We start from the raw sequence: 26,461 nt of genomic DNA, 5'->3' as shown, positions 1-26,461 counted from the left end.
AGGGAGAAGTGGGGGGTTGGGAACAGGCTGGGGGGGACAGGAGGGGGAATTGGGGGGGTTGGGGGCAGGCTGGGGTAGAGGCGGGGGGGACAGGAGGGAGAAGTGGGGGGTTGGGGGCAGGCTGGGGTGGAGGCGGGGGTGAGAGGAGGGAGAAGTGGGGAGTTGGGGGCAGGCTGGGGGGAACAGGAGGGAGAAGTGGGGGGTTGGGGGCAGGCTGGGGGGGACAGGAGGGGGAATTGGGGGGTGTTGGGGGCAGGCTGGGGTGGAGGCGGGGGGGAGAGGAGGGAGAAGTGGGGAGTTGGGGGCAGACTGGGGGGGACAGGAGGGAGAAATGGGGGGGTGGGGACAGCTAGAATAGGTGGCCCCGCCCCATCCATCTGTTCTTGCTGGATGGGAATGGGAAGGTGGAGCTTAGATTTACGGCGCATGCGCGCTGTACGGTGCCCAACCTACTCCTCTTCCTTCCCCTCCCAACTCATCTTTAAAGGGCCAGTACCTGGGGGGGGGGCAGGAAAGTCCGCTGCTGCGCGTGTGCAATGGCGTCTGCTGCAGTTCGCCCCGCGTGCGCATGCGCACTTGGTTCACTTCGCCCCGTCTCAGGCGCGGGCGCTGCTGGTCTCCACCCCCCGCCTGCCCCTCCGCCCGCGCATGCGCCTTGCCCCCTCCGGCCCGGGGAGGGGGATGCGGACGGGGGAAGATGGCGGCCTCGAACAACCCGCGGAAATTCAGCGAGAAGATCGCGCTGCACAACCAGAAGCAGGCGGAGGAGACGGCGGCTTTCGAGGAGGTGATGAAGGACCTGAGCCTGACCCGGGCCCACAGGGTGAGTGAGCGCGGGGCCCCGACGGGGGCTGGGGGGGGCGGCGGACCCCGCTGAGGGGCAGGAGCCGGGAGGGGGGCGGCTGCGGAGGAGGGGGCAGCTCGCATCCCTCTCGTGGGGGAGGGGCTGAGGAGGGGGCAGTTTACATCCCTCGGGGGGGCTGAGGGAGGAGGGGGCGGTTGACACCCCCCCCCGTGTGTGGGGGGGGCTGAGGGAGGAGGGGGCGGTTGACACCCCCCCTCTGTGTGGGGGGGGGGCTGAGGGAGGAGGGGGCGGTTGACACCCCCCCTCTGTGTGTGTGGGGGGGCTGAGGGAGGAGGGGGCGGTTGACACCCCTCCTCTGTGTGGGGGGGGGCTGAGGGAGGAGGGGGCGGTTGACACCCCCCCTCTGTGTGTGTGGGGGGGGCTGAGGGAGGAGGGGGCGGTTGACACCCCCCCTCTGTGTGTGGGGGGGGGCTGAGGGAGGAGGGGGCGGTTGACACCCCCCCTCTGTGTGTGGGGGGGGGCTGAGGGAGGAGGGGGCGGTTGACACCCCCCCTCTGTGTGTGGGGGGGCTGAGGGAGGAGGGGGCGGTTGACACCCCCCCGTGTTTGTGGGGGGGGCTGAGGGAGGAGGGGGCGCTTGGCACCCCCCCGTGTGTGGGGGGGGGTTGAGGGAGGAGGGGTGCTGTGTGCAGCCCAAGTGCTGGTTAAACTTCCCCCTCTGGAGAGCAGGGCTCCCCAGGCGGGCTCCCCACTATATACACATGGTAGATAGTGCCATGTATTCTGGTAGCTCACAGAAGAGTGGAGACTGGTTGGATTTATGGCATGGGGTTCTGCAGTCCCTTTTGCCCTGTCCAGCTTTTGGTGGTTGCCATAATGCCCATCTGCTGAACAGAAGTAGGTTATTACTGCTGGATAGAATCTGTACCTAGGAATGCCAGTGAACATCATTGTGTGAGTGAGAGCCCAGACTGAGGTGAGAGGAGTATCATCTGGGTGTGAGGTCCATCAGGAATGTGGGGAAGATTTCATGTAGTATTTAGGTTCAGGGGCCTTTTGTGCTTGGTCCTGTGCAAACATACAGAAAGGCATTGTGTCTCTCACAAAGAGTTTATAATCTGATCCTTGTCCTCCTCCTATGTAAATATGCATTTGCTTTCTTGCTACCTTCTGTAGAGTGCTGAAAGCTTCCTTTTGCTTTACAAAATATGAGAGATGAGTCCCTGCATTGAGTAACTTGCAACTGGATTTAGGCTTTCCGCAGGATGAGTTTCAGGCACAAGAAGGTTTAGAGGAGGCACCTGTATTACCATACTGATAATAAGTAAAACTGTGTGAGTGCATGGCGCTAACATCATTAATATTTTTCCCATTATGTTTTAATTGTCATCAGTGCAAACTAGTGCACCTTCAACTCTGTCTTGTCTTGTGCTGTCTTTGGGAAACACATAATTAGAAATTACAGTGTAGTGAATACATTTTTAGTGCTTGCCAGGAATGTCAGGGTGCTATTTTGACTGCTTATGGATTTTTCTGGTTTAGATCTAGTGATGGTTGAGAGAGAGAGAGAACTCTCCATTAGTGTCTTCAGCTTATGTGTGTGTGTGTCAACATTTTTGATGCTGCTTTAATTTTTCTTAAAAAAAGCAAGCCTGTTTGTAGCCCTATCATACCAGGAAAGGGCGCATATTGTTGAATTTGCTGTATTGCTTTATATTCCTTGTTATCAGAATAGTGTAAATACTTGTTTATTGGTTTAATTCAAACAGCTTGGTCTCTTTCACCAATAGAAGCTGGTTCAGTAAAAGATATTACCTCACCCACCTTGTCTCTCTAATAAAACAAAGGCACATTTATTTTATCAGCTAACTCTTACTATGGTATATACTTACTTACTCTGTTCACGCTAAACTATTTGTTGACATTTAATGGAGGATGCTATGTGTAGTTTCTCCTTGTGTTAGTTGAGGATATACTGAAAGCAGTTTTAGTGATGTTTGCAGTTATCTGAATCTTCTCTTATCCCTTGTGTTGCTGTTGTCCTGGTAGAGCTTGTCAAGTTGGGTTTTGTAAAGAATCTATTTAAATATACACAAGCTTTGTAATTTTCAACCCTCCAGATACTTCTCAGGATTTGAATATTCTTGAGAGAGAATTCCTGAAACATATATTTAAAATGTGCCCATTGAAAAGTGATATTCAGTACTGAGCATTCACAGTTTGAAATATTTATATATGGTAAGGATGTATACAAATCAAAATCCCAGATCCAATCATACCCAAATATTGGTGTTCAAAATTCTAGTCTGAATTTTGCAGATGGAACTCCTCTTTAATTTAAGGAAGACCAGCATTGAGAGAGTGACCCAAGCTGAATAACTTGTTTCAGGAATCTGGGTTCTGAAGTGATGGAAATTTTGACCAAATAGCTGAGCACAATGTCTCCTTTGTGAATTTTTTTTATTGCATGATTTCATCTGTGTTTAAAATGCAATATAAAAAGGGTTAAGCACAATCTTGCTGTTTGCTCTCAATTTCACTTGGCAACCACACACTTTGCTGTCAGTTTGAAAATGCATTATTCTGATTCAGTTTGTGGAACCAACCCAAAAATTCTCTTGTTTTTTTTCATTATTAGTAATTTTTTTTTTTGCAGTGTTTACCCATCTTGTCTATTTAGTGTTAGTTATTGGTCATAGCAGAGGCAAAGACTTGCTATGCAAAGACTTGTGCATACGCACACTAATGCTTTTCTGAGTTGGTATTCTTCCACCTATTTATACAATATAGTCTGTCTTGTGTGGTTTTGTTGTTGTTGAAGTCATGGTATTTTCTTGTTCTTACCCCAGAGTATTTTAAATATGAAACAGCAAAGTCTTGATTTTTTTTTTCACACCAGAAATGCATCCCCCCCCCAAATTTAAATTATTTTACTTTTAAAGGTAGCTTAGCCTCATCCTGACAGAGTGGGGAGGAAGGCCCATCTTGCAGCAGAGAGAACTTGGGAGCATGTGTGTTTTTTTAAAAAATTATCTGAGGCAGTGTGTGGGGAGAGGGAGGTGAATGGCTAATATAGGGAACACACTAAAGTGGGGATGTGTCTCAAGTGGAATTGCCCCTTGTGTATGGGACCTTGGTGCCTGTAATTGGAGAGATCTTTGAGACCCCATCTTACCAAAGTGAGTGAAAAGAACTTCTCTTTATTGTGGACTTTAATATCATAAACAGAGAGTAGGGGCTATTTTTAAGGTTGGAAATGTAATTTTTTGGGACAGGGCATGAACTTCCAACAGCTTTCCCACTACCAATTACTACTTTCTTTTGATGAATGGGCTATCCCAGGGGTCGGCATCCTTTCAGAAGTGGTGCCCCGAGTCTTCATTTATTCACTCTGATTTAAGGTTTCGCGTGCCAGTCATACATTTTAATGTTTTTAGAAGGTCTCTTTCTATAAGTCTATAATATATAACTAAACTGTTGTTGTATGTAAAGTAAATAAGGTTTTTAAAATGTTTAAGAAGCTTCATTTAAAATTAAATTAAAATGCAGAGCCCCCCGGAGCGGTGGCCAGGACCTGGGCAGTGAGAGTGCCACTGAAAATCAGCTCGCGTGCTGCCTTCGGCACACGTGCCATAGGTTGCCTACCTCTGGGCTAACCACATCAGTCTCCCCACAAAGTATCTGCTCCAGCACAGCCTGATGAGGCTTGCCACTGTGTGTGTCATCTTAAATGATCGAGTAGCAGCCTTAATATTCCTTTATAAATATGAATCCATTTTTCAAGGTTATATGGACCAAAATGTTAGCACACAAAAAAATTCAAGTAATGTTGGTATTCATATTTGGACCTCAAATGTCAGGAAATTCAGGGTCTAAAAAGGCAGTTTAGGCTCAGAATGTCATCTGCCTATTAAAAGTGGTTCTAATCCAGTTGGAGATGTCCCCTGGATTCTAGCTGTTTATTTTATATTTTTTGTAAATCACTAGGATTTGAGGGATCTCAGCCAAAACAGTATTTGAGCTCCCTCTTCTGGACTCAGCTGTGTTAACTAAGTGAGCACTGCTCTGAGAGCTATGCTGACATAGATGATGCTGGTTCATAAACAAGGAAGTAAACAAACTAGCTTCATGTCAACAGTTGGAAACATTTTGCATTATTCCAATACTCTTGTGTAAAGGTTTGTGTTGTGGATAAAACCCCAATGGTAATGGAAGTGCATGGAGATGTTTCGTTCAACCTTAATACTAATAACAATATTCTTCATCTGAGGACCTCTAATAATAATAATAATAAGCCTATGATCCACAATGGTACACACTTATTTTATTATGTTCTATAACACACAATCCAGTGTCATATCAATCCATATGATGGTACTGTTACAGTGTTTGCATATGTTTAAGACGTGAGAAAATGGTGCATGCCTACATTACCTGTTTTTTTCAATGTTAGTTACTGAAAATTACTTTTGTGAAATACCTGCTCAAATTTCACCTTGACTAAGCCTGAATGCAATGAAGTTTTTAAATTGATCTTTCAATCTTAAACACAGAAAGTGACAACAATAAACTTAATGTAGTAGGTGTAGCCACATGACTGAAGTAAAATTAAATAAAATGAATGAATGATTAAACAGGGTAAGATATCAATACATTTGTGTGTGTATATATGCAATAAAATTGTTGTATGTCAAGTAAGAGAGAATTTCATTACTTGTATTTTGAATTAACGCCTGTGTATAAGACATATTGCTCTTTATGTTCATAGAACACACAATTTGCAATCAATCAGATGTAGACATTATGCACAACAGTATTTAAAAGATTAGTTAAACCAAAAATGCTCATCCATACATTTTTTAAAAGGCAGGCTAAAAATTAATGATGGTGATACAGTATTTAATTTTTATTAAGATAGTGTTTTTGTTAAAAGAATTCAATGAAAATGCTAACTAGGTGGATAGTCATTATACATGTATGTAAAGCTAAAATATATTGAAGAAATATATCACGGAAAATTAGGGCTTAACCCTGCAAATGCTGCGGGTAGTGCTTTACACTGGGGGTAGTCCCATTTATGTCAATAGTACTACTTGTGGTAGTAAGCACAGTACTTCACTTATAAGGGTTTGAGAGAGCTGACCCCTACATTATTTAATCAGTGTCTAAAATGCTTTTTTATTTTATTTCAGATCTTAGCTGCTAATTTCTTAAGCAGAACAACAATTTTTTTTTGATATTGTACTTTGGTAATATTTTAAATATTACCTATAAATCAACACACAATATTAGCAGAGTCTGAATACAAAAGTCATGTAACTGATTTAAAAAAAAGTCAACCATTAGAAAATCATGGCACTGTATTATAGATTTTTTTTTTTTTTTTAATTCGCTGTTGATGGATTTAAAGATGTTTTGTGCTGGTGCAGCTCATGATTTTTCTTTTTTCTTTTTTTTAACAGAAGACTGCTACTGTAAACATATATCTATCAATACATAGTTATAAAGGAAGTTAGCTGGATTTTAGACTGTTTCCCCTCAAATGTACATATTAATTTTGACTTTTAGTTCCCTAGATTTTTTGGGGGGAGGTGGGTGGGATGGTAAAGGTCCTCCCATTTAATTTAATTTAATAAACGGAGATATCCTATCTCCTAGAACTGGAAGGGACCTTGAAAGGTCATTGAGTCCAGCCCCCTGCCTTCACTAGCAGGACCAAGTACTGATTTTGCCCCAGATCCCTAAGTGGCCCCCTCAGGGATTGAACTCACAACCTTGGGTTTAGCAGGCCAATGCGCAAACCACTGAGCTATCCCTCCCCCCGTTTAAGTTTTTCATAATTCTAAAGAAAGACTCAGGACCCTGGATACCACATCTCTAAGACACAGACTAGGTCACTTAGGGCTGGTTCATAATCTTCCAGTATGGTAACTGAATTTCTGTGGCAGGACATAGACTAAAGCCATAATCCTCCAATTGGCTGTTTGTGGGTAGACACCTGTGCCTGCAGGTAGCATCCTTGAAGTGACTGGGGATTTGTGTTCAGGTGTCTGCCGGTGTGTAACAGGTTGCAGAATCAGGGCCTAAATGTCCAAGGAGCTATACTGTGTGCCCATTGGCTTTGTGCATTTTGTACTTGTACTCACAAGCTTAGGGAGAATTAAATGTGCAGAAATAATTGTACCAAATGTTAATCATTCTTTGTAAGTTTTAGTGTAAATTGCATTGTGTGAACATGAAAGTTAATTACCCACAAGGGAATAAAGAGTTTCTGTTCTTGTGCATCACTCTGTGTTCCTTAACTAGTCTGCGTTGTCCAAGGGAAATAGACCTGGTTGGCTGTTGATATGCCATAGTATAAAACATACATACTTTATTTACCGGTGTAGCATTTCTTACTATAAACTTGCTTACATTTTGTTTGAAAAAAGAAAGGGGAAAATTGCTTTGTTTTTAATTTGTCCTTTACATGCATTCTTATTACTGAATTTTCTTAGAGGAAGTCTTTTCCTATAAAGTTGCAGTGTTCTTGTATTTAGGGTCATAATGTTTTGTTAGATTCTATACACGAAATTACATTTGTAAAAATCTATGTTTTAACAGCATCTTGTAACTGATAGTAGGAGAACACCATATTCAGTTAAACAAATTCTGTCTTTAAAGTTGTTTCTTTAGCCCAAGTGCTGGAGAATCCTTATGGTGATTTGCCTTCATAGCAGTTATTCAGTTTACAAGTTTCAGAGTGGCAGCCGTGTTAGTCTGTATCAGCAAAAAGAATGAGGAGTACTTATGGCACCTTAGAGACAAATAAATTTGTTAGTCTCTAAGGTGCCACAAGTACTCCTCGTTCTTTTTTCAGTTTACAAGCAAATCCATTCTGAAAGATATGTATGCTCAGCTCTTCCAGTTGTTTGATGTTGAACTTAGGTTTTCCTTTCCCGGTAAAATGCATTCTTGACATCCCAGACACACATGCCAGAAGTTGCAGTATTGGGATATAGACCAATAGTTGAGAACCATTAGTTTTGAGAGCAGGTTTTTCCTTAGTTAAGATCCCAAAAAGTTGTTTTGGGTTGTTAATTTCTCACTGTCTTGTTTATAACACAAAGTCTGTAATTTTGATTTAGTACTGGTTATAATTACAAAACTTGGCCTATTGACCTGAGTGGAGAACTGCTCATGTGAATAAGAACCTCCTGCATGAATAAGGGGTTGTAGGACTGGACCACAAAACCACGTCTATGCTATGATATGGAACAATTGCTGAAAATGTTTTAGCAACACGTTTCCCTTAAAAATGTTTGAATGTAGATCAGGTTTTCAGTACTATAACAGAAAGTGTGATTGCGATTTGGTGGAAGAAAGCAAGGGAAAACAGTTTTGTACGGTCAACTCTTTTCAGTCCTGGTTTGGGGGAACCATTGCAGAAAACCAGGCTCAGTAATGGTTTAGTTTCTTATAGTAGAAAAGACTTAAGATAAGTTCTCACAACTTCTCTGTTGCCAGCTGCATCTCATTTTCCACAGGACAAAAACATCACCTTTTTCCTTGGCATCTTGATTTTTTTAAAATCACCTTAGATTTGACTGTGCCAATTGGGAGAAAGCAGACACTTTTTTTAACTGATTGACAAAATACAGCTTTTAAAATAGGAAATAAGTAATTAGTGCTAGAGCCCATCTATTTGTCTCATTGATTTTGTTGCAAACTATTTCCTACATTTTAAAGAGAGTAAGGACTTCCTTCTTCACCGAACTTGGTCTGAGTGGACTCATGCCCAGATGGAGCTCCACTGAAACTCTGTGCAGGATCAGTAGCTGTAAGGTGGCATTTCAGCTTTTTATGTTTGAGCACAATAATTCTGCCAATTATTTGTACTCTTCAGTGAAGTGTCTGCATTGAGAACATGTAAGGTACATGTAAAATTCTATTGCTTAGTAATTTTAAGATGATATACACTTGTTTAAAATCAGTTATGATTTAGTAGCAGCTTCTTAAATCTTCTTGCTATTAACTCTTTTGCTTTTAAATTTTATGTCTGTGGTAGTACATTGAGAGAAATTAGTTATTTAAAATTTTTTTTAATGTGCAGTAATACTAAAATGATTCAGATTCAGCAAAAAAAATTAATTTTATCAAAGTAAATTTTTTGTTCAAATTGTTGCCCTTAGTGCAAGATACATTTGCATTATCTTATTATATCACTCAACTTTAATTATGAAACAACTTTAGCAATTTCTAATAGTGAACTATTACAGGAGTCTTGTCAGAGCAGCTATGAAAATACCAATTTGTGCACAATAGCTTATTTTGTGTTGGCTTTGTTTTAGTACTGAATATATTATCAGGAACTCACTACTTTAGTGTAGTGTGCAGCAAATGTAAAACTGTATCTGAGAGAAGAAAAAACTGGGGGTTTACGTTTTAAAATAAATTCAGCTTATGGCTGTAATATTACTCTTATATCATAAATGTGCTATTGTAGCTGTTTTACAGATACATATATGCCAGCTGATGGCATTGGAAGAACTAGGTGAAAAGAAATAGGCTGTCAAGATACTCTATTGGAGTTTTTGCTAACCATGCAACAATGTTCACTTTGTGACAACAACCGGTTGTGACCTCAACAGTGCATCCTTTGTGCTGCTTTGCTCTTAAACTACTTGCAGTTAAGCAAACAAATGCAGCCCAAAGACTAGTGTAAATTTCAGGGGGTGGTGACCGAAGTGGAGACCTCCATGTAGTTGAAACAATGGAATTCAGGAGGCTAGTGTTTAATATAGTTTGGTTGTTTAAAATCCTCTTTCGTATAGTACTGAACATGCTATGCATGACAACTCCGAACAAGACATTTGTAAAGGTCTCCATTGGCACTTGTGTTTAGAGTCAAATTAGCATTGCAAAAGAGCATATTTTGTCAACCAAAGATGTTTGAAAATACATCACTACTTTATAACTCATAATGCTATCACTGAATAACTATGATAGAACTGTTTATAACTGATTTCCTAGGAATAAAAATTATTCTCTCTCCCCAGAACAATCCTATGCATTATTTAAAAAAAAAATCACATAAAATGAATCTTAATTTTTTTTATGATTTGTTGTGGGTAGTGGGGAGGATTAGAGTGGCACAGTCTTACTTTATGGGGTACCCTTACAAATTTCATAAACATGATTACTTTGCTATTCAGAGGAATTGTGGTCTACTGATCAGAGTAGGTTAGTGGGAGCCAAGTCTCCTGAGCTGAGAGCTCCAGTTTCAGTCAGTAACTTAGTGTGTGGCCTTGGGCATGTCACTTAACCTTGTGCTTTTCCCCTCCTTTAAAATGGGAATAATGTTTGTAAAACACTTGAAGGTTCTTGGATGAAAGGTACTAGAAAAGTTCATATTTTTTATTAGGAAGTGTTCCTAGAATATTTACTTTCTTGGCAATTAATCCCATCTCTGTTTTCTTGGTGACTGGGAGAATACTCTCCCTGATGTTCCCACATACCTTAATTTTTGAGGCTGCTTGTGAGTCTTCTGCATGTTAGCAGTTGGATGTGCTAATGGCAAATTGCTGTGATGGTAGGTAAATCTTCAATTCATTTGGATTCCCAACATATAATTACTTTATTATTAGTGATGTGTTTGTTTTCCTCTGGATCATCAAGGTTTCAGAAGGCAGATAAATTAGAATTGGGTGCCCCAAACCACTATCTGCCCAAGACATCAGCCAGCTGAGAATTGTGCCCAGGTAGTTCAAAAAGGTGTGTTGCTATTTGAAGCAACTGATTATCTACTGCCAGCTCTTCAGAGGCATCAGGTTAGAAAGAGATACTTGCAGAGAGGTGTGTAGCTCTACAGAGCTTTCTTCATTATTTTCATTTCTAATTGTTCTGATGCACTGAAATCCCTCAAGTTGTGTTCCGACACCTCCAGTGGGCTGGTTCTTTTGAGAAGATCTGGGGGCAGGGGTCAAGGCAATGGACTGGAGCGCCCTTTTCTTTTTCCTCAGTGGCACACTGAGGCCACTTTTATGGCTTCTAATACTGTTGGGTAGAGTGGGTTATCAAGTTCTTTACCCCTTACTATCTATATATCCAGTGGCTATCAGATTGCTTAAAAGCTTGTGGCAAGGACACAATTGCAGGAAACCCACAACAGAGATTTTTTTTTAATTTTGTGGCATTCTCCCACTGAGGAGGACATTTTGAAAGTGCCTGATTCCCACCCTTGTGCACGGAATTCAAACTCATGATCTTACCGAAAAGATTAACTGTTTTTCATTTGTCCAGCAAAAGGATTAAATCTATGTGAGCTTTTAGCATTCTGGGAATGCCAAGTGTTTCCAAACTTAAGGGGGCTTGTTCCTCATCTTGTAAACTCAGGACAATTCTTGAGGTGCAGCATGAAGGTCGGAGGCTGAAGATCAAGTGTAGTCATAATTTAAAGAACTGTCAAAGGAAAAGGCATGTTGCAAAGTTTGTGACATCACTGGGATTGGTGAAGTATAAATTTGGTAGCACCGACATGGTTAAATAACCTTCTCCCCAGTGTGAATGAACACAAGACTCCACAGTGGATGAATCATTTATTCATTTTGTAACAATAACATTTTAACTAATGAATCACACTAGGCATGCTCCCAGCTACCTGTCTGTGGTGTACAGCCATGTGCCCTCATAGTACACTTCAAAGAATGTAAATATGCCCTGTTTGCTTTTTGATTTATGAAACATGTTGGGTTATATAACTGAATATTCATTCTGTGGCTAAAAATAAAAATTGGAGCATAAAAGCTTATTTTTATCTTGCTTAATGAGGGCATCTCTGCTTTTGTTTGATCTTTCCTGAGGCCTTCCTATTTGAGGAGCAGGGCATGGGGCAAAGAGCAGGTATTAGGGAGGCACACTTCATTCCAGATCATCCTGTGAAATGTCCATCAGCAAACAGACACGCTTCAAAAATTATTTGTTCACAGATGGCTAAAGGTGGCTCTACACCATTAAACTTAAAACATTTCAGACAGGAGAGTTCTTTTCATAATAAACTAACCAATAAGTTTAAAGTCTGAGTCCAGGTTGAGGTTTTACATTTAATTGTCAGTGGTAGACATTCTCCTTTTGGCTGGATATTTTTCAAAAACAAAGGGTGACATTTGAGAACTGGCAGTAGATCTGATTTGTGTGTGTGTGCTTTTTTTTTAGCACAAATCAGGTTTGGGTTGTAGCTTAGCTTGGCTCCATGCCCAGCGATAGAGCAGAACTCTGAAGAATAGTCACTCTTAAGTCTGTATCCTGATTTTACTTGTTACTGAGTTGTGACTGGGTTTTAAACTGCAAACTTTTGTTCACTAAAAATACCAATGTGTATTTAAACATACAATTTAACAGATTGTTTTTTTTTTTTTTTTTTTTTTTTTTAACAAATGTTGCAAGATATGTTCTGATTCCTTAGGCACTCAAATAGGTTATACTTCATTTTCCCGAAGACTTCAGGCTTGGCTAATGGGAAAAAAGACACAGTGCTCTATTAAATCACCCACCCATATTTCTCTGGTACGTCATATCTGGATTCATATTCATATGCAAAAGGAATTTAGTGTATGAAGTATAATGCAAATTTAGCATGATGTATGAATAATAAATATTTTCACTCCTAAAATGCATAATTGGCTGCCCCCAGAATAAAAAAAAGGCAACTTTTATATAACAGCAACAATATCTCCTGTTGCATAGGTGATCTCTGTGTGTGTGTGTGTGTGTGTGTGTGTGTAACTATAATATTGCTTTATTCATAAGAGAAATAACCTTATAACTGAGGCCACCTTGAAGATTTGTTTTAAGCTTATGAGGGTGAATTTAGAATGTCATGGAGGTCTAGCTTTATGGAATTTACAGATGAAGCATAAGAGAAGAAATGATTCCGTGAAATGAGCTGAGGTCTCAAAAATAATCTCTTCATTAAGAAGGCAGAAAAAACCCTCTCTAAACTCATGAAAGACTGTAGTAATTCTTGGCTGCTTTGTAATTGTAAGGATGCAGTGAATACCTCAGCAAGTTCAGAAGCCTAGCTGGCAGGGAATCAAATGAATGATTACTGACTAAGCTTCTATCAATAAATACCTGGACTCTGAGTTCTTATGATTGGGTGTCATTTGACTGATCGGCACTGATTTTAACACAGCATTATAATTATAAGTTCTGAAAGCTTCAAAAGTGAATTAATTTTGTGTGTGTATAATTGTTACCTTTTTATAGCTCTGCTATAATATTCTTGCGCAATGATGGCTCACAGAATCATGGACATTAGAAATGGGAACTTATGTCATCCAATCCAGAGATTCCCAAACTTTCTTTTTGCTTTTCCCCCTTTCGGAGAGTCACATTCCATGCACGCTCCCCTCCACCCTTTGGCAATGCAGGGAAGAGTAGGAGGCAGGGCTGATGAGTGCCTGGGAAGATACAGGGGGCAGAGGGGTGGGTTGTTGCCGGGTGCCTGCAGGAGGTGAAGAGGCAGGGGTGCCTCTGATGCACGCACCCCTCCCCCAGTCACACTTCTGTCAGCAGTAAGTACCAGGTGCCCATCTGCCCCCCACCTCTTACTTGCTGCTGAGCACAGGAAGATGAACTGCTGCTGCTGGGGAGGCTCTACTTCCTCCTTGCTGCAGCTTTGTAGCGACCCCTCCCCCTCCCATCAAATCTGGTACCTCTGTAGTGTGCATGGACAGGCACCTGAAGGCTGCCCAGCTGCCTACATGCTATCTGCCTGACCTGAACTTGAGCAAAGCCCAGTTCCCAAGCCGCAAGTGATGGCAGCAGCCTCCTAACTGTGTCACCAGACGGGGCCTGCGGTGACATGCACGATGTGGCTGACTTGGAAGCACCTCTGCTCCATCCTGTTTACTACTCCCCTGATAACCTCATCCTGCCTCCCTCAGGGAGGTGCACCCCAGAGTTTTAAAACCAATGAGCTAGTGCGTTCCTCTTGTCCAAAGCAGAATCAGTCCATGCATCGCCACATGAGGAGAGATTAACAAGACTGGGACTGTGCAGCTTAGAAAAGAGACAGCGGTGGGGGAGGGGAAGGGAATGATAGAGGTCTACAAAATCATGAATGGTGTGGAGAAAGTGAATAGAGAAGTGTTTATTTAACCCTCCACATAACACACACACCAGGCGTCATCCAAGAAAATTAATAGGCAGCAGGTTTAAAACAGACATGAGGAAATACTTCACACAGTGCATAGTGAACCTGTGGAACTCATTGTCAGGGGATGTTGTGAGGGTCAAAAATATAACTAGGTTAAAAAAAGAATTAGGTATGTTCATGGAGAATAGATCCATCAATGGCTATTAGCTAAGATGGTCAGGAACGCAACCCAATGCTCTGGTTGACCCTAAACATCCAACTACCGGAAGCTGGGAATTGACGACGGGATGAATCACTCAATAATTGCCCAGTTTTTTTCATTCCCTCTGAAGCATCTGGCGCCAGCCTCTCTTGGAAGACAGGATACTGGGCAAGATGGACCACTGGTCTGACCCAATGTGGCCATTCTTATGTTCAGTGCATATTTCTTAATGTTTTTATCCCATCTTAAATGACCTGCATAGGATTTTCGCCAAGTCCTTAGCCTTAGAGACCTTGTGGTTAGCAGAGAGTAACTGAAGTTGCAGCACGCTTAGGACAAAGATGTTTTCAAAGGGTTTGAGAAGTTGTATAGATGACTTTTTAGTGCATTGGGAAGGCTCTTGGGCTTGAGTATTGCATTTGATAGCATGTGGATGGACTGCTGATGTCAGTGGAGCTACGCACAGGTGCAGTAGTCCACAACATGTGTAGTTAATTGAAGGAGTGGGGCCTTTTGTTGGAAATTGTGAGCCCACCCACGGGTGGGTACTTACTTTACTGCTCTGATATTGAAGAGGTGTGGGATTTTTAAAAAAAGCTCCAATGAAATATAGTTATGTAGCAAAAACACAGTTTTCATTGCTTTTGTCACTGGCTGATAACTTCTAACATGTTATAGGTAAGAGGATTTTTTAGTAATTTTCACTTGGTTTATAGTAGTCATTTGGCTTCCTGTTTTGGCTTGGTTGTCTGTGCTGTAGAACCTACAGCACCTGAATATTAATGGCATCACAGCTCAAGTTTGAAGACATTGGCAGATGCAAGTAGGGAAACTTTCACACAGTCCTATCTACACTGTCTGGTTGTAGCCAGTGTTATTGCTGTTCTATTCTACGAGTAACCCAAAAAAAAAAAATTGTGTAAGAAAATAAAACTTACAAAACATTTCACAGTAAAGGTGGTGGTGGAATACGTTATGTCCCTTGAGTGCCCTGGAAAGAACAGGTGCTATTACTGTAGGTTACAACTTTGCTCAAACTTCAAGCTTTCACTTCCTGTGCCAGTCCTGTTGGAAGAACATCTGTCAGGCCTAGTCTTCACTTACCGGCTGGTCCGGAGGCACGCCATCGATGTTCTGGGATCGATTTATCGCGTCTGGTTAAGACGCGATAAATCGATCCCGGATCGATCCCGGAAGTGCTCACAGTCGGCGCCGGTACTCCAGCTCGCCGAGAGGAGTACGCAGCGTCGATGGGGGGAGACTTCCGGCCGCGTCTGGACCGCGGTAAGTCCGGAGTAAGGTACTTCGAATTCAGCTACGTTATTAACGTAGCTGAATTTGCGTACCTTAGTCCGAAGTCCGGACTAAGTGTGGACCAGCCCTCAGTCTGGATCCAGACACTGCTGTCTGATCAGCATTAGGAATTGCAGGCAATCAGTGTCTTTAGAAAGCTTGGCTTGCTGGAGTTGCTTCCCAATTGTGACAGCAGAGAAACAGGGAGAGGAGAAGAGATTTGTTTTTTGTTTTTTTCTCTTTGATACAGACTCTGCTGTGCAGTCAGTCTGCACTGTCCTAGTAGAATTGTGAAAAAGCTGGCTGTGCTGTTTCCATTCTAGCGCAATATATAGTTAACAGTGTCTTCTGATGAATTAACACACTAGCGGCTTTACAGATAAAATCGATCTATTGTCATGAGCATTTAACATTTTCCACTACTAATCTGACAACTGAGTAGTATGGCCTGAAATTTAGGTTTGCTAAAAAATAAAAATTATAACACTTTAAATGTTTTAACAGCTTCTGTCTGGGTGTAAACATTCTCTTGGTGGGTTTGCAATCTAGAGGTTGAAGCCTTGGTGCTAGTGAATATGAATCATGAAGAGAAATTGGTCTCCTCTTAATGTTCAAGTTGATTAGAGTAAGTAATGTAAATTGTGAAAACCAGTGTAGCTGCTTAAAATTCTTTACCTTTTTAAAATAAAATAAGGTGTTAACATAAGCAATAATTCTCCATGCACTTGGACCCCCTGTGCCTGCGTGGATCCCCATTGACTAGAGTGGGTTCTGAATGGGTGCAAAAGTCTGCCTGTGTGTAACAGTTTTCAGGATTGTGGCCTTGGATAAGGAAATTTTTGTTTTTAAAAATCATTTTTAACTTGTTAGTGCCTCTTTGACACCTTGAAATAGCAGTGTCACACACGCACACACACACAGAGCCTTTAATAATTCTGATCTAGTTATTCAGGTTTATTTGCAGAACATACAACTTGCTGTTTTCTGAAGTAAAAAGAAACTGTCCACTAGTCATGGACCAGGACTCCATTGTACTAGACTCTGTGCAAACACCTCAAAAAACAGTCACTGCCCCAAAAAGCTTAAGTATAAGACTAGAGGCTGATAGACAGACAGATGGGGGAATACGAGGAAACAGTCTGCATAATAGGCAGTGGTCTCAGCACACCAGGAGCCTAACTGTTGTCAAGTATTTTGTAAGCATCATGAGGAAGAGTTTTTTTTAAGGAGGGATTTGAAAGAGAATAACGAGATTGCTTCTTTTATGTGTGCAGGGAGTTTCTTCCAAACATTCAGGGCAGATACTTCAAGATATGTAATGAACGATGTAATAGCCACTGTAACTCACCCGTCACTGTTTCCAGCATAATACAAGATGCCACTTCCTGGCTGTCATCTGTATTCAAGCAGCTGTCCACTTATTTGTGAGTTGTCCCTGTGGGCCTAAAATGTTTGGTGCCTTTATTTTATTTTATTTTTTAAATCGTGTTCATTGATTGTCAGACATTTTATTAGTTTACAAAGCAATGATAGCTTTGAAAATCGGCCTCCCTTTTGCAGTTTGTTTTGTGAAGTGTTGTGCTGAAGGCAAACTCTTGTCACTCATCCTCTTTAGTGCAGTAAGTGTGCTTACCCATATTGTCTTGCTGTAAAGTAAGCCATGCCCAGCAGGCGGGGAAAAAAATCTGCTACTTTGAATGTGGACTTTGTCTTTTGTAGTGTTTAATAGGGTTTCACCATATTATTTGTTTCACTTCATATATAATCTGGTATCCTTGAACATAAGGGATCCCAAGTGGCCTTACGTTCACCATAATCTTTGTTGTTGTGGACCAGAAAAATTAAAAAAGAAAAAGCAAACAAATAATACACTTCATCAGGCAGTCATGTCATTCAAGGCCAAAAACCATCTAAGGAGTTTAATGACAAATGTTAACCAGTTCTCCCAACTATTATGCTGAGTGAGTGACTAACTTGCCTAAGGATGCGCTGGATATTTAGCCAATAAGGTGTAAAATGCCTTGCGGCTAAAAGTATTAGCCAGGATGGTCAGGGATGCAACCCCGTGCTCTGGGTGTCCCTAGCCTCTGACTGCCAGAAGCTGGGAGTGGACAACAGGGGATGGATCACTGAATGATTGCATGTTCTGTTCATTCCCTCAAGCACCTGACATTGGCCACTGTTGGAACACAGGATACTTGACATAATGATCTGACCCAGGATGGGTGCTCTTATGTAGTAGGATGGTACCCTTTCATTAGTATTGTGCTTCTGATTTTTAATGGGTCTCTATGTGGGTATATGTTGGTCTGCCTGCAAGTATCTGATTGCAGGATACTTGCCAGAGTTTGTACAAATGGGAGTACTGGTTTTAAATTTTTCTTCTTAGGAGGGGATATATGGGTAGAAATTTTCTTTTTTTCATCATTGTGCAACTACTTCTGTGATCACAATTAAAAAGAAAAACAGATTTACAAATCAGATAGAAATTCTAGATCACTTGTGGGTAGGGTGATGTTAGTAAATAAGAGGTTCTGTGGCTGGAGGGGGTGTAATTGTCTTAAATAACCCTGGGTGAGGGTCTGTGCTGTCGTACGGGTGTAATTTGTAAAAAGCCTAAAATGGCTGAGAACTTAAAATTTGAATGGTAACAGACTGCGAAACCTGGTAATATTCTAAACAAAAAGAGCTCTCAACCATGCTTTTAGCTGTTTCCATTGGTTCACACTGATTCAACAGACATTTTAAGCTTCAGAGAGAAAGAGACAATGACAATCCTGGAATCTTATTAAATAGATTTAATCAAAGAGTGATTATCTTGTTCTTAAGATTTCTAGAGTTAAAAATGCAAAGTGAATTTCAAAAGTCTGAACAAGAGGGTTATTCTTCGATAGTTAAAAATGATTTTATGTTCAGAGTTAAACTATTGTATAGTTTTGGGAAGCTTCTCAACATAGGCAGAAAAAACAATGTAGTTTAAGTTTTTGATGGCTTAAATAGATTTTGCTTTATGTAGTGATTGGTTGGCTTATGAAGTATTTAGCCGAAGGCTATGCTGTCAAGTCCAAATCCATATATGTGAATCTCTTATACACTATTCACTTATTTTTTCCTTTTAAGATTTTATTTGCTTTGCTTATCTTTGTGGGAGTAGTGGACAGTGAGAAGTCTTGTTTACTTTGGGAGAAAGTCTCAAATTCCTTGTGGAAACAAACTGGCTGATCTTGAGGTTATGACATTTTGTGTTTAATTTAGGGCTGGAGAAAGGTGCCAGATTGACAGCCTTGGAGACTGTGACATCCACAGGTCAGTCAGAAGCTGGGCATTTGGATTGGCAAGCTTTCTTATTGCCCTGCTGGTGTGCCTTACTCCTGATCTACAGGGTCCATCTTTAGGAATGAGAGGGGAGTTTGGTCTCAACTACCCATGTGGTCCATTGCCTCTGCTCAGATGACTAACCAGGGTAACGATTATAGTGTGGTGGGTTTTCGTTGATGTGGATGTGCAAAGAGGGAGCTGGACTGGGACCACCACCGCATTTCATATAGAAGATCCCAGATTAGCTATTGAATAGTAAGTGTGGGTGCCAGCCCAAAAACTTCCAGGCAACTGTAAGTACTTCTGGGGTGTTGTTTCTGTCTCACAGATGGTCATTTAGGAGGGGCAGTTCCTGAGCTCTTTTAAATGTGCCTTATTTGGAGACTGCTGGGAGTGCTGCTCCATGCAATCTCATTTCCGTTGAGACAGATTTGTACTGAAGACTCTTCTGTAGCGTAACGTCGTGTATTGAAGAGAATTCTTGTTAGCCCTTTAATCAGAGGAGTTTAATATCACTAATGTTTTATTTTAAATTATAAATTAGATTAAATCTTTGTTTAATTCACTGTATATTTAACTTGAAAATACTGGCTGATTCTGGAATGGCTAAGTTTGAATTTGTATATAAAATTTAGGATGGAAACTGCAAACTGGCATTTTTCTTGAGCTATTACTTCCTGTGTTCATGAGATTCACAAGAGATTATCTCTGTTCTCATCAAAAGGACACTCCACCCTTATTATGATATCAGACTTGTGGGAGCCAAGCATTCTGACTGTGTATAAAGGGATGTTTTAAGAAGGGTGATCACGAAATTTGTTATCTTACTGCAGCTGAGTTCTGTGTACACGCTTGTAACTTGCTGAGAATTTTTTTGGGAAGAGTTTAGAACAGCCAGTGTTCCGTTTGCATCAATGCTGTTATATTCCCAGTGGTTAGCACTTCGTTTGGCTTCCACCTGCATATTTTGATACTTCTTAAATTTGTGCAGAAAACCCGCATGTAAAAATAACACACTTTTCACTTTCAGAGATCGGTTTCTCTTTTCTCGCTACTCCCCCCTCCCCTACATTCTGAATCCCACTGTCCAAACTCTTATATTTTTAGAAAGTTTTAGCCCAATTTAAATGGGACTCTTGGAGGTCAGTGAAGTGAATGTGACTCTAGTTCTTGCATGCAAGTCATAAAGCAGATATAAGATACTGCTGGCTATTAGGACAAGCCAATAATTGTTAAATCGGATGGTGCTGGATTCTGGTCCAGATTCTGATCTAGGTTCTACTATTGTAAATCCAGAGAAACTCCACTAACTTCAGCAAGATTGTTCTAGCTTCCTGTTGATGTAACTGAATTAGGAATCTAGTTGTTTGGAATGTGCAGGCAGTTAAGGTATCAAATTGTTACATGACAAATTGCTGTTCCATTGTAGAGGTGGTGCTATCAGCACATGGGATGTTCTTGGCTGTATCACTTTTGTAGCTTTTTGGCAATAATGTTTTTTTTTTTTTTTTTTTTAAATATAGCTCCTTTCACAAATATAAAATAACAAATTAGTAGCAAGAAATTTTCATTTGCGCAGCATTTCGTTTACCGTATACAACTGCTTAATGCAAAACCATTGTTTTTAATGATGACATTTCTAAATTGATCTTTTAATTTAAAATACATCTTCCTAATTTAGTTAGAGAAATAAGTGCTATTGGGAGGGAAAATTACAGATTCAATTAAGACGTGCCATTGGGCAAAATGTAATTCTCCCAAACAAGAATGCCAAGTCCTCTCCCCCCTTCAAATATAACAAGCAAAAGCTTTTCTTACCATGAAGAGTATTCCAAAGAAGTAGCTGGGATATGCAGCATTATAGTCAACTATCCTTTGTCAGTCTTGGGCCCAAACTGCCATCAGCTAGCATTCAGACACAGTATAGGTATGGGAAACATACAGTATACGTTGATTCTGTTATCTTGGACCAAGACAGTAAAATATCTTGATGAAGTCCCAAGAGTTCAAAATAGAAAACTTCCATTAATTTAATCTCAGTAGACCAAACTAGAGTTACCATGGGAACTATGAAAGGATTTGAGAATAATCTCACTCTGTTTAAAGCAACCTTTTATTTTCAAGAATGATGATCAGAGTATTTCAAAGAGTCCAACCTCTCTTTTGTTTCTGGGATTGCATCTTTAATTTACATTTTGTGCATATGGTTGAAAAGTTTATACCCTGATGGTGTTGTTTTGATTAGAAAAAGGAGGAAGAATTTGCTCTGGTGGCATCCAGTATCTATTCCGATCTAACTTGCTTCTTATCATAGAGGCTAAGCAATCCCTCTTAAGACGAGTCACAGGTTTAGAGCACTAACAAATCATAACAGGGAAATTTGCATTGCTTTTTGTCTGGTTTATACACACACAGAAGACTTGAACTGCATTTTCTTGATTTCAGGCAAATATTTGGAGCATAAAAATGTTCCTCAAACTTTTAAAATATCAGTCAGCTGACAGCGTCATCTGATCATACAGAGTGACTTCAGGAAGTGGCCAGATGAGGGTATCTTTCCTTGTTCTTCTTCCTCCTTCTTCTTCTTCGAGTGACTGTCGTTATGTATTCCACTCTTGATGTATATATGCTCCATGTGCCAAAGATTGGAACCTTAGGACCAGCAGTGCCCATCGGCCTGCCACCAACTGCCTTTGTGCCCCTCTTCAGAGGACATAAAAGAGTTGAATAGGGCCAGCTGCCTCTCAGTTCCTTCTCACCATCTTTGGCTGAGAGATGGTTAGTGGTGTCTATACTCTAGCTATTTTTTCCTCATTTTTTTTCCTACTGTAAGTGTTATATGTAGTTAGTATTAGGATTAGTGTTGAATTTCATTTGGGAATCTTTTTATATTGCTTTAATTACCCAATACTGGGTCTTCAGTCCTTATGGCTGATCAGAAATCTCCTAATTTCAAATCTCTCATGTGACACAACCATTTCCCTTAATGATGGCCTTTCTAAGTGCCTTTTGTGTAGGTGAGGGACACATCATGAACAAATGCTCTATTTGTTTATTTCAAAATTGAAGTTGAAGCTGTTCTTGCTAGTTAAATATGAGACCAGCATAGGATCTGGGTATGCTGGATCCCCCAGCTTTGGAACTGTCTTCTTCAAAAAGTGCACCAGCAGCTACCATGCCATGGATGTGTCTGCCTCTTCTATTCCTTTGGCAAGGGTTCTGGCTCCAAAATCTTCATCAAAAAAGGGTAGGAGACACCATCATTCCTGTAGGGAACGCAAGATCACCTTTTCATGGAGCCTCAAAGAAAGGACAGAAATCATCTCACCCAGTCTCTAAGGGTAGTTTACGGCATAAATGTAGTTCCTTTGACATCCTAAAGCATGTCTGTATTCTTTGGTACTGTACAAAGAGCAGCCCCTTGTGGTTAACCATACTAGACTGGCATTACCACCCTTAGGGGTCTTGGCACCAGCTTCAAGTCTGTGTCAGCACTCGCTTCAATAACCCCTGTTCCAGTACTGAAGCCCTCTGAGTTGGTGTTGATGGTACTGATCATATTGGCACTGAGCTTTATGGCTCGGGGAGATTTAGGAGTGTCAAATTTTCCAGAGTCCCAATTACTGACACAATCAGTGAGAGCCCCTTTATCAGTACTGGTATGTGCTTCTATGTTGGTTAGGGTTTCGGGGAAAGACCGCCCATGAACTCCTGTTAGATAGGTTTCCCTGTGCAAGGGAAATGAGGAAAAGGAATATTCCTCTCAAATCAGAGTAAGGTGTGTTCACCTTCTGATTCTCCAGCCCACTTCACATCTGATAAAGATTCTGTATCTTAGGATAGCAGAGCACACAAGGGGAGGCACTCAGCCTGGTGCCCCCCTCCCTTCTCTGGCCCACTACACTGTTTGCTTATAGTGCATACTCTTGCCCCTGTTGGGCTCCCAGGACCTTCAATAGCTCAGAAGACGTGTCTATATGGAGACCAGAGCAAATAGAACCCATCAGAACTCTCACCGAACAGCAGCCTTATGGTGCACAGGAGACCCGTAGCAGTTCCACACTTCTGAAGAGGAACAACTTCATCAGAATGATCTTTCTCCAGCTGCAGTATTGTCATTTTCACCTGGTGAGATTGTAACTCCATCCACTTCAGCAGCTGCAGACTACAGATCACTTCAGGACTTCTTAAAAGTTTAGCTGAAACACTCGAGATTCCAGTGGAGGCTGTGAGTGAAAAATCTCAAACTTCTCTCTAAATTACATACATCTCTGCCAGAAAGACTGGTGATGCAGTTAATGATGGTCTTTAGGGATCAGCTCAGTTAAACTCTGGCCACAATATGTCCTATCAAGAGTGTGCAAAGTGTCATCCTTTGAACTAAATAGTTCTGACCCTTCCAAAGGTGGATTGTTAGTAGCATTTTAAACCTCACATGGGATACTGGAAGATTGTAACACCTCATTGTTATTGCAATTGTCACTGAATGTGTGCAGTATCCAGTCTACTGCCACTGGTAGTGAGGTATTAGCCGCTCAGTGTGATTAAAGATTTTAATTATTCTCTGGACTCTTGTGGTACTTCATCAAGGAAGTCCATGACCCTTTGCCAGCAAAGCTTTTGGAGAGGAGTGTTTGATAATTAGACATTTTCATTTGAAGACTGTCAGAGGATAGCTTTTCCTTCCAAATATGTCAATTCACTTAAGTCTGTTCCTCGGGGTAGGTTTGGAGCTTTTGTTATTTTGTACACCCCTGAGCCGGTGTGACCACAAAAGAAGCCATTTGTAAAAAATTGCTTGGTGTGTATGCTCCTCAACTGAAGAGGAAACAATAGGCCTCAATCACAGTCAACACATCATATCTTTATTCTTGCTCTAAACAGCTAGCATAGTTTTTGTGCCTTTTTGAAATCAAATTTCTATGATTGAGCTTAGATCTGCGAAATGTCTGATACATTGTCAGATTAATCTAGTGCCTCAAATAAAACAGTTCAGAGATCTGGGTTAACTGGGTTGTGGAAAATTGCTGGCTCTCGTAGAGTGCCCACTATTAACGGACAAGTAGATTTGTACTCTAAGATTTGGATTTTATCATATCCGTGTGCACGTTTGTCTATTGAGAGTGAATTCACTGTTTTGTGAAATTGAGCGACCTGAGAACACTGTCTAGAGCCAGACATAATACAAGCAAATCTGTGTCTTTTTCTCCCTCAGTTATGATTATCCTCTGGTGAATTTGCGCATATTCAGAACTGTTCAGGAGGCCTGGTCACATTATTACTGTTTTATCTGAGTAATTCTTGATAGTAACATTTTTCAACTTTTTAGGAGGAAACAAATTCCTTGCCATGACATAAATGTCTTTGTTCAACCCCATAGTCTTTGTTATAGCCTTTAAAGGCAGGATCATAGGTCCCATTTTATCATTTCAAAAGAAAAGAAAAACAAACATGTAAACAACTGAGCTTTGGGATGCCAGATTTTTAGTGCCATTTCCAAACCTCTGTCACGGAGTATTGGGGGACTCAGGGCCCTGCACCCCCGGCTTCCTGCGATTCACCATGACTCTCAGCCAGCCAGTAAAGCAGAAGGTTTATTTGGATGACAGGAATACAGTCCAAGACAGGTCTTGCAGGCACAGACAACAGGGCCCCCCTCAGTTAGGTCCAGCTTGGGGTCCCAGGGCATCCCAGCCCACCCCCCTTTGGGGGGTCAGAGCCATCTCTGCCTCCCAGCCATCTCTCCAGCCTGCTTCCAGCACTCTGCCTTCAGCGACCCCTCCCACCGCCTTTGTTCAGTTTCCCGGGCCCCGGAGTCACCTGGCCTCCAACCCCTTCCTGGGTTCTCCTGTTACAAGCTCAGGTTTGTTCCCTCGGGCAGACTCCCATCCCCCGATGCAGACCATCCTAGCCACACTCGCCTGTCAGCATTCACACACCCCAGCAAGAACAGTCCCAGTTCGTCACAACCTCATTCTCTGAAATCCCGGGATTCCAAGAGAATGGCTTAAGGATCTGTTTGTGAGTGAAAATGAGAAATCTGTTGATGTACATGCCACAGTGCTTCTAGTCCAAGGATCAAACATTCTTTAAACAAATGATCACTTCCAATCTAGGAATGCCTTTCTTATTTTTCGGAAAGTAAAACATCAAAGCTGTCGCATTTAAATGATCCCAGCCCCCACTTGGTCAGTCTATCAGAAGGACATGGTGGCACTGTGACATCAGATCTGAGTTTGCTATGCAAAAGCAGTACAGCGGTCGAGGAGAAATGACTGAAAACGGAGTTAGTAACTTGGTAAATATGATTTGGATGCAAGATTTTCTGATCTTGAAAAAAGAGCCAGTCACTTAAAACTTTGTTAAAAGGCAGGTTCTGTTAATCAAAAGTGGTTAAGGACAGACCGTTCTCTGAAAAGAGAAGGAATAACAGTGAAAATAAGATTACTTAATTCCATGTGCAAAGCTTCCTTTATCTCTTCACAAAAACTGTCATTGGTTAGATGAACATGTAGAACGTGCTAAAATGTTTTTCATCTAGTGTGTTGTCATTTAACATTTGAAAATAAGATGTTTCCTGCATTCTTTAAAACTGCTATTTGCGTTACATTGTTTACACTCCTATAAGTCTGTTATAGTTAGGAATTCTTCTTATGTCCAGAATGTAAAATTTCAATCTAAGAGCTATCTGCATCTTGTCTAAAGAGCCTTTTCCAGTGTTAAGAAACTGGTGCCCTGACAATAAGAGGATTTCCTACGCAGCATAAGATTACAATTTAGACTGACTAATTCTGTTCAAATACAAATGCCGAAAACTTTGCAAGTTTGGTTAAAGAAATACATATACACCTCTACCCCGATATAACGCGACCTGATATACCACGTATTCGGATATAATGCGGTAAAGCAGTGCTCTGGGGGGGTGGGGCTGCGCACTCCGGTGGATCAAAGCAAGTTCGATATAATGCGGTTTCACCTATAACGTGGTAAGATTTTTGGCTCCTGAGGACAGCGTTTTATCGAGGTAGAGGTGTATTTTAAATGAGAATGATTTTGTTGCATATATATCTGAGCTCTTTGAACTCGTATCTAATTTTGGCATTAACATGGTCAAACATCAGATTAATGCAAGTTTTTTAAATTCTAGCTCTTTAGTGTAGTGGGTGAGATAAATACCTTATGGTTTCACATAATTTATTGATATAAACTTGCATGTGAACACTGATTACAAAGCTGACTTTCTATCATTTGTCAAGCAGAATTGGCAAGCTGTCATCTTCAATCTTACTTTTCATAGTTAAACTTATTGTGAGCTGGTGTCAATTTTCCTTTCACACTGTTTGGGATGGAAGCTGTTCTTGATGATGTCTGAAATTAAGCACAATAGAATGCAATGAATGTTGTTTTTTAAGTACCTCTCCTAGTTGCAATCATCCTTGTTTTTTTTTCTTATTTCTTCTTTAGTTACAGTTACAGAAAACACAGTATTTGCAGTTGGGACAGAGTCGTGGCCAGTACTATGGAGGGTCACTGCCAAATGTGAATCAGATTGGGAACAGTACCATGGACCTGCCTTTCCAGGTGAGCTTCAGCTGCTGTTTATACATTTTAAATCAGTGCTGTGACTTTCTTCAACTGGAGACTGTACAATAAAGGCTAATAACAGGCCCAGAGCACAGAATCATAACCTCTGCCAATCAGCATAA

General features: G+C 41.1%; 1 protein-coding gene across 3 annotated transcripts in view; it reads left to right on the top strand.

The window, feature by feature from the left end:
- The first annotated feature begins 676 nt into the window (after positions 1-676).
- CRTC1 (CREB regulated transcription coactivator 1) overlaps positions 677-26,461 on the top strand; it is a 62,282-nt gene continuing 36,497 nt past the window's right edge. For all 3 annotated transcript variants that reach the window (XR_008443209.1, XM_054013334.1, XM_054013333.1), the window contains exons 1-2: positions 677-823; positions 26,220-26,336. Coding sequence is in view for 2 of the 3 variants with exons in the window: in XM_054013334.1 (XP_053869309.1) it covers positions 698-823; positions 26,220-26,336 (243 nt within the window). In the remaining variant the exon portion in view is untranslated. The remainder of the gene's footprint in view (positions 824-26,219; positions 26,337-26,461) is intronic.

The sequence above is a fragment of the Malaclemys terrapin genome, chromosome 24 (genome assembly GCF_027887155.1).
Source record: "Malaclemys terrapin pileata isolate rMalTer1 chromosome 24, rMalTer1.hap1, whole genome shotgun sequence".
Classification (NCBI taxonomy): domain Eukaryota; kingdom Metazoa; phylum Chordata; order Testudines; family Emydidae; genus Malaclemys; species Malaclemys terrapin.
The sequence above is the reverse complement of the archived record's forward strand: the minus strand, read 5'-3'. Positions and strand labels throughout refer to the sequence as shown.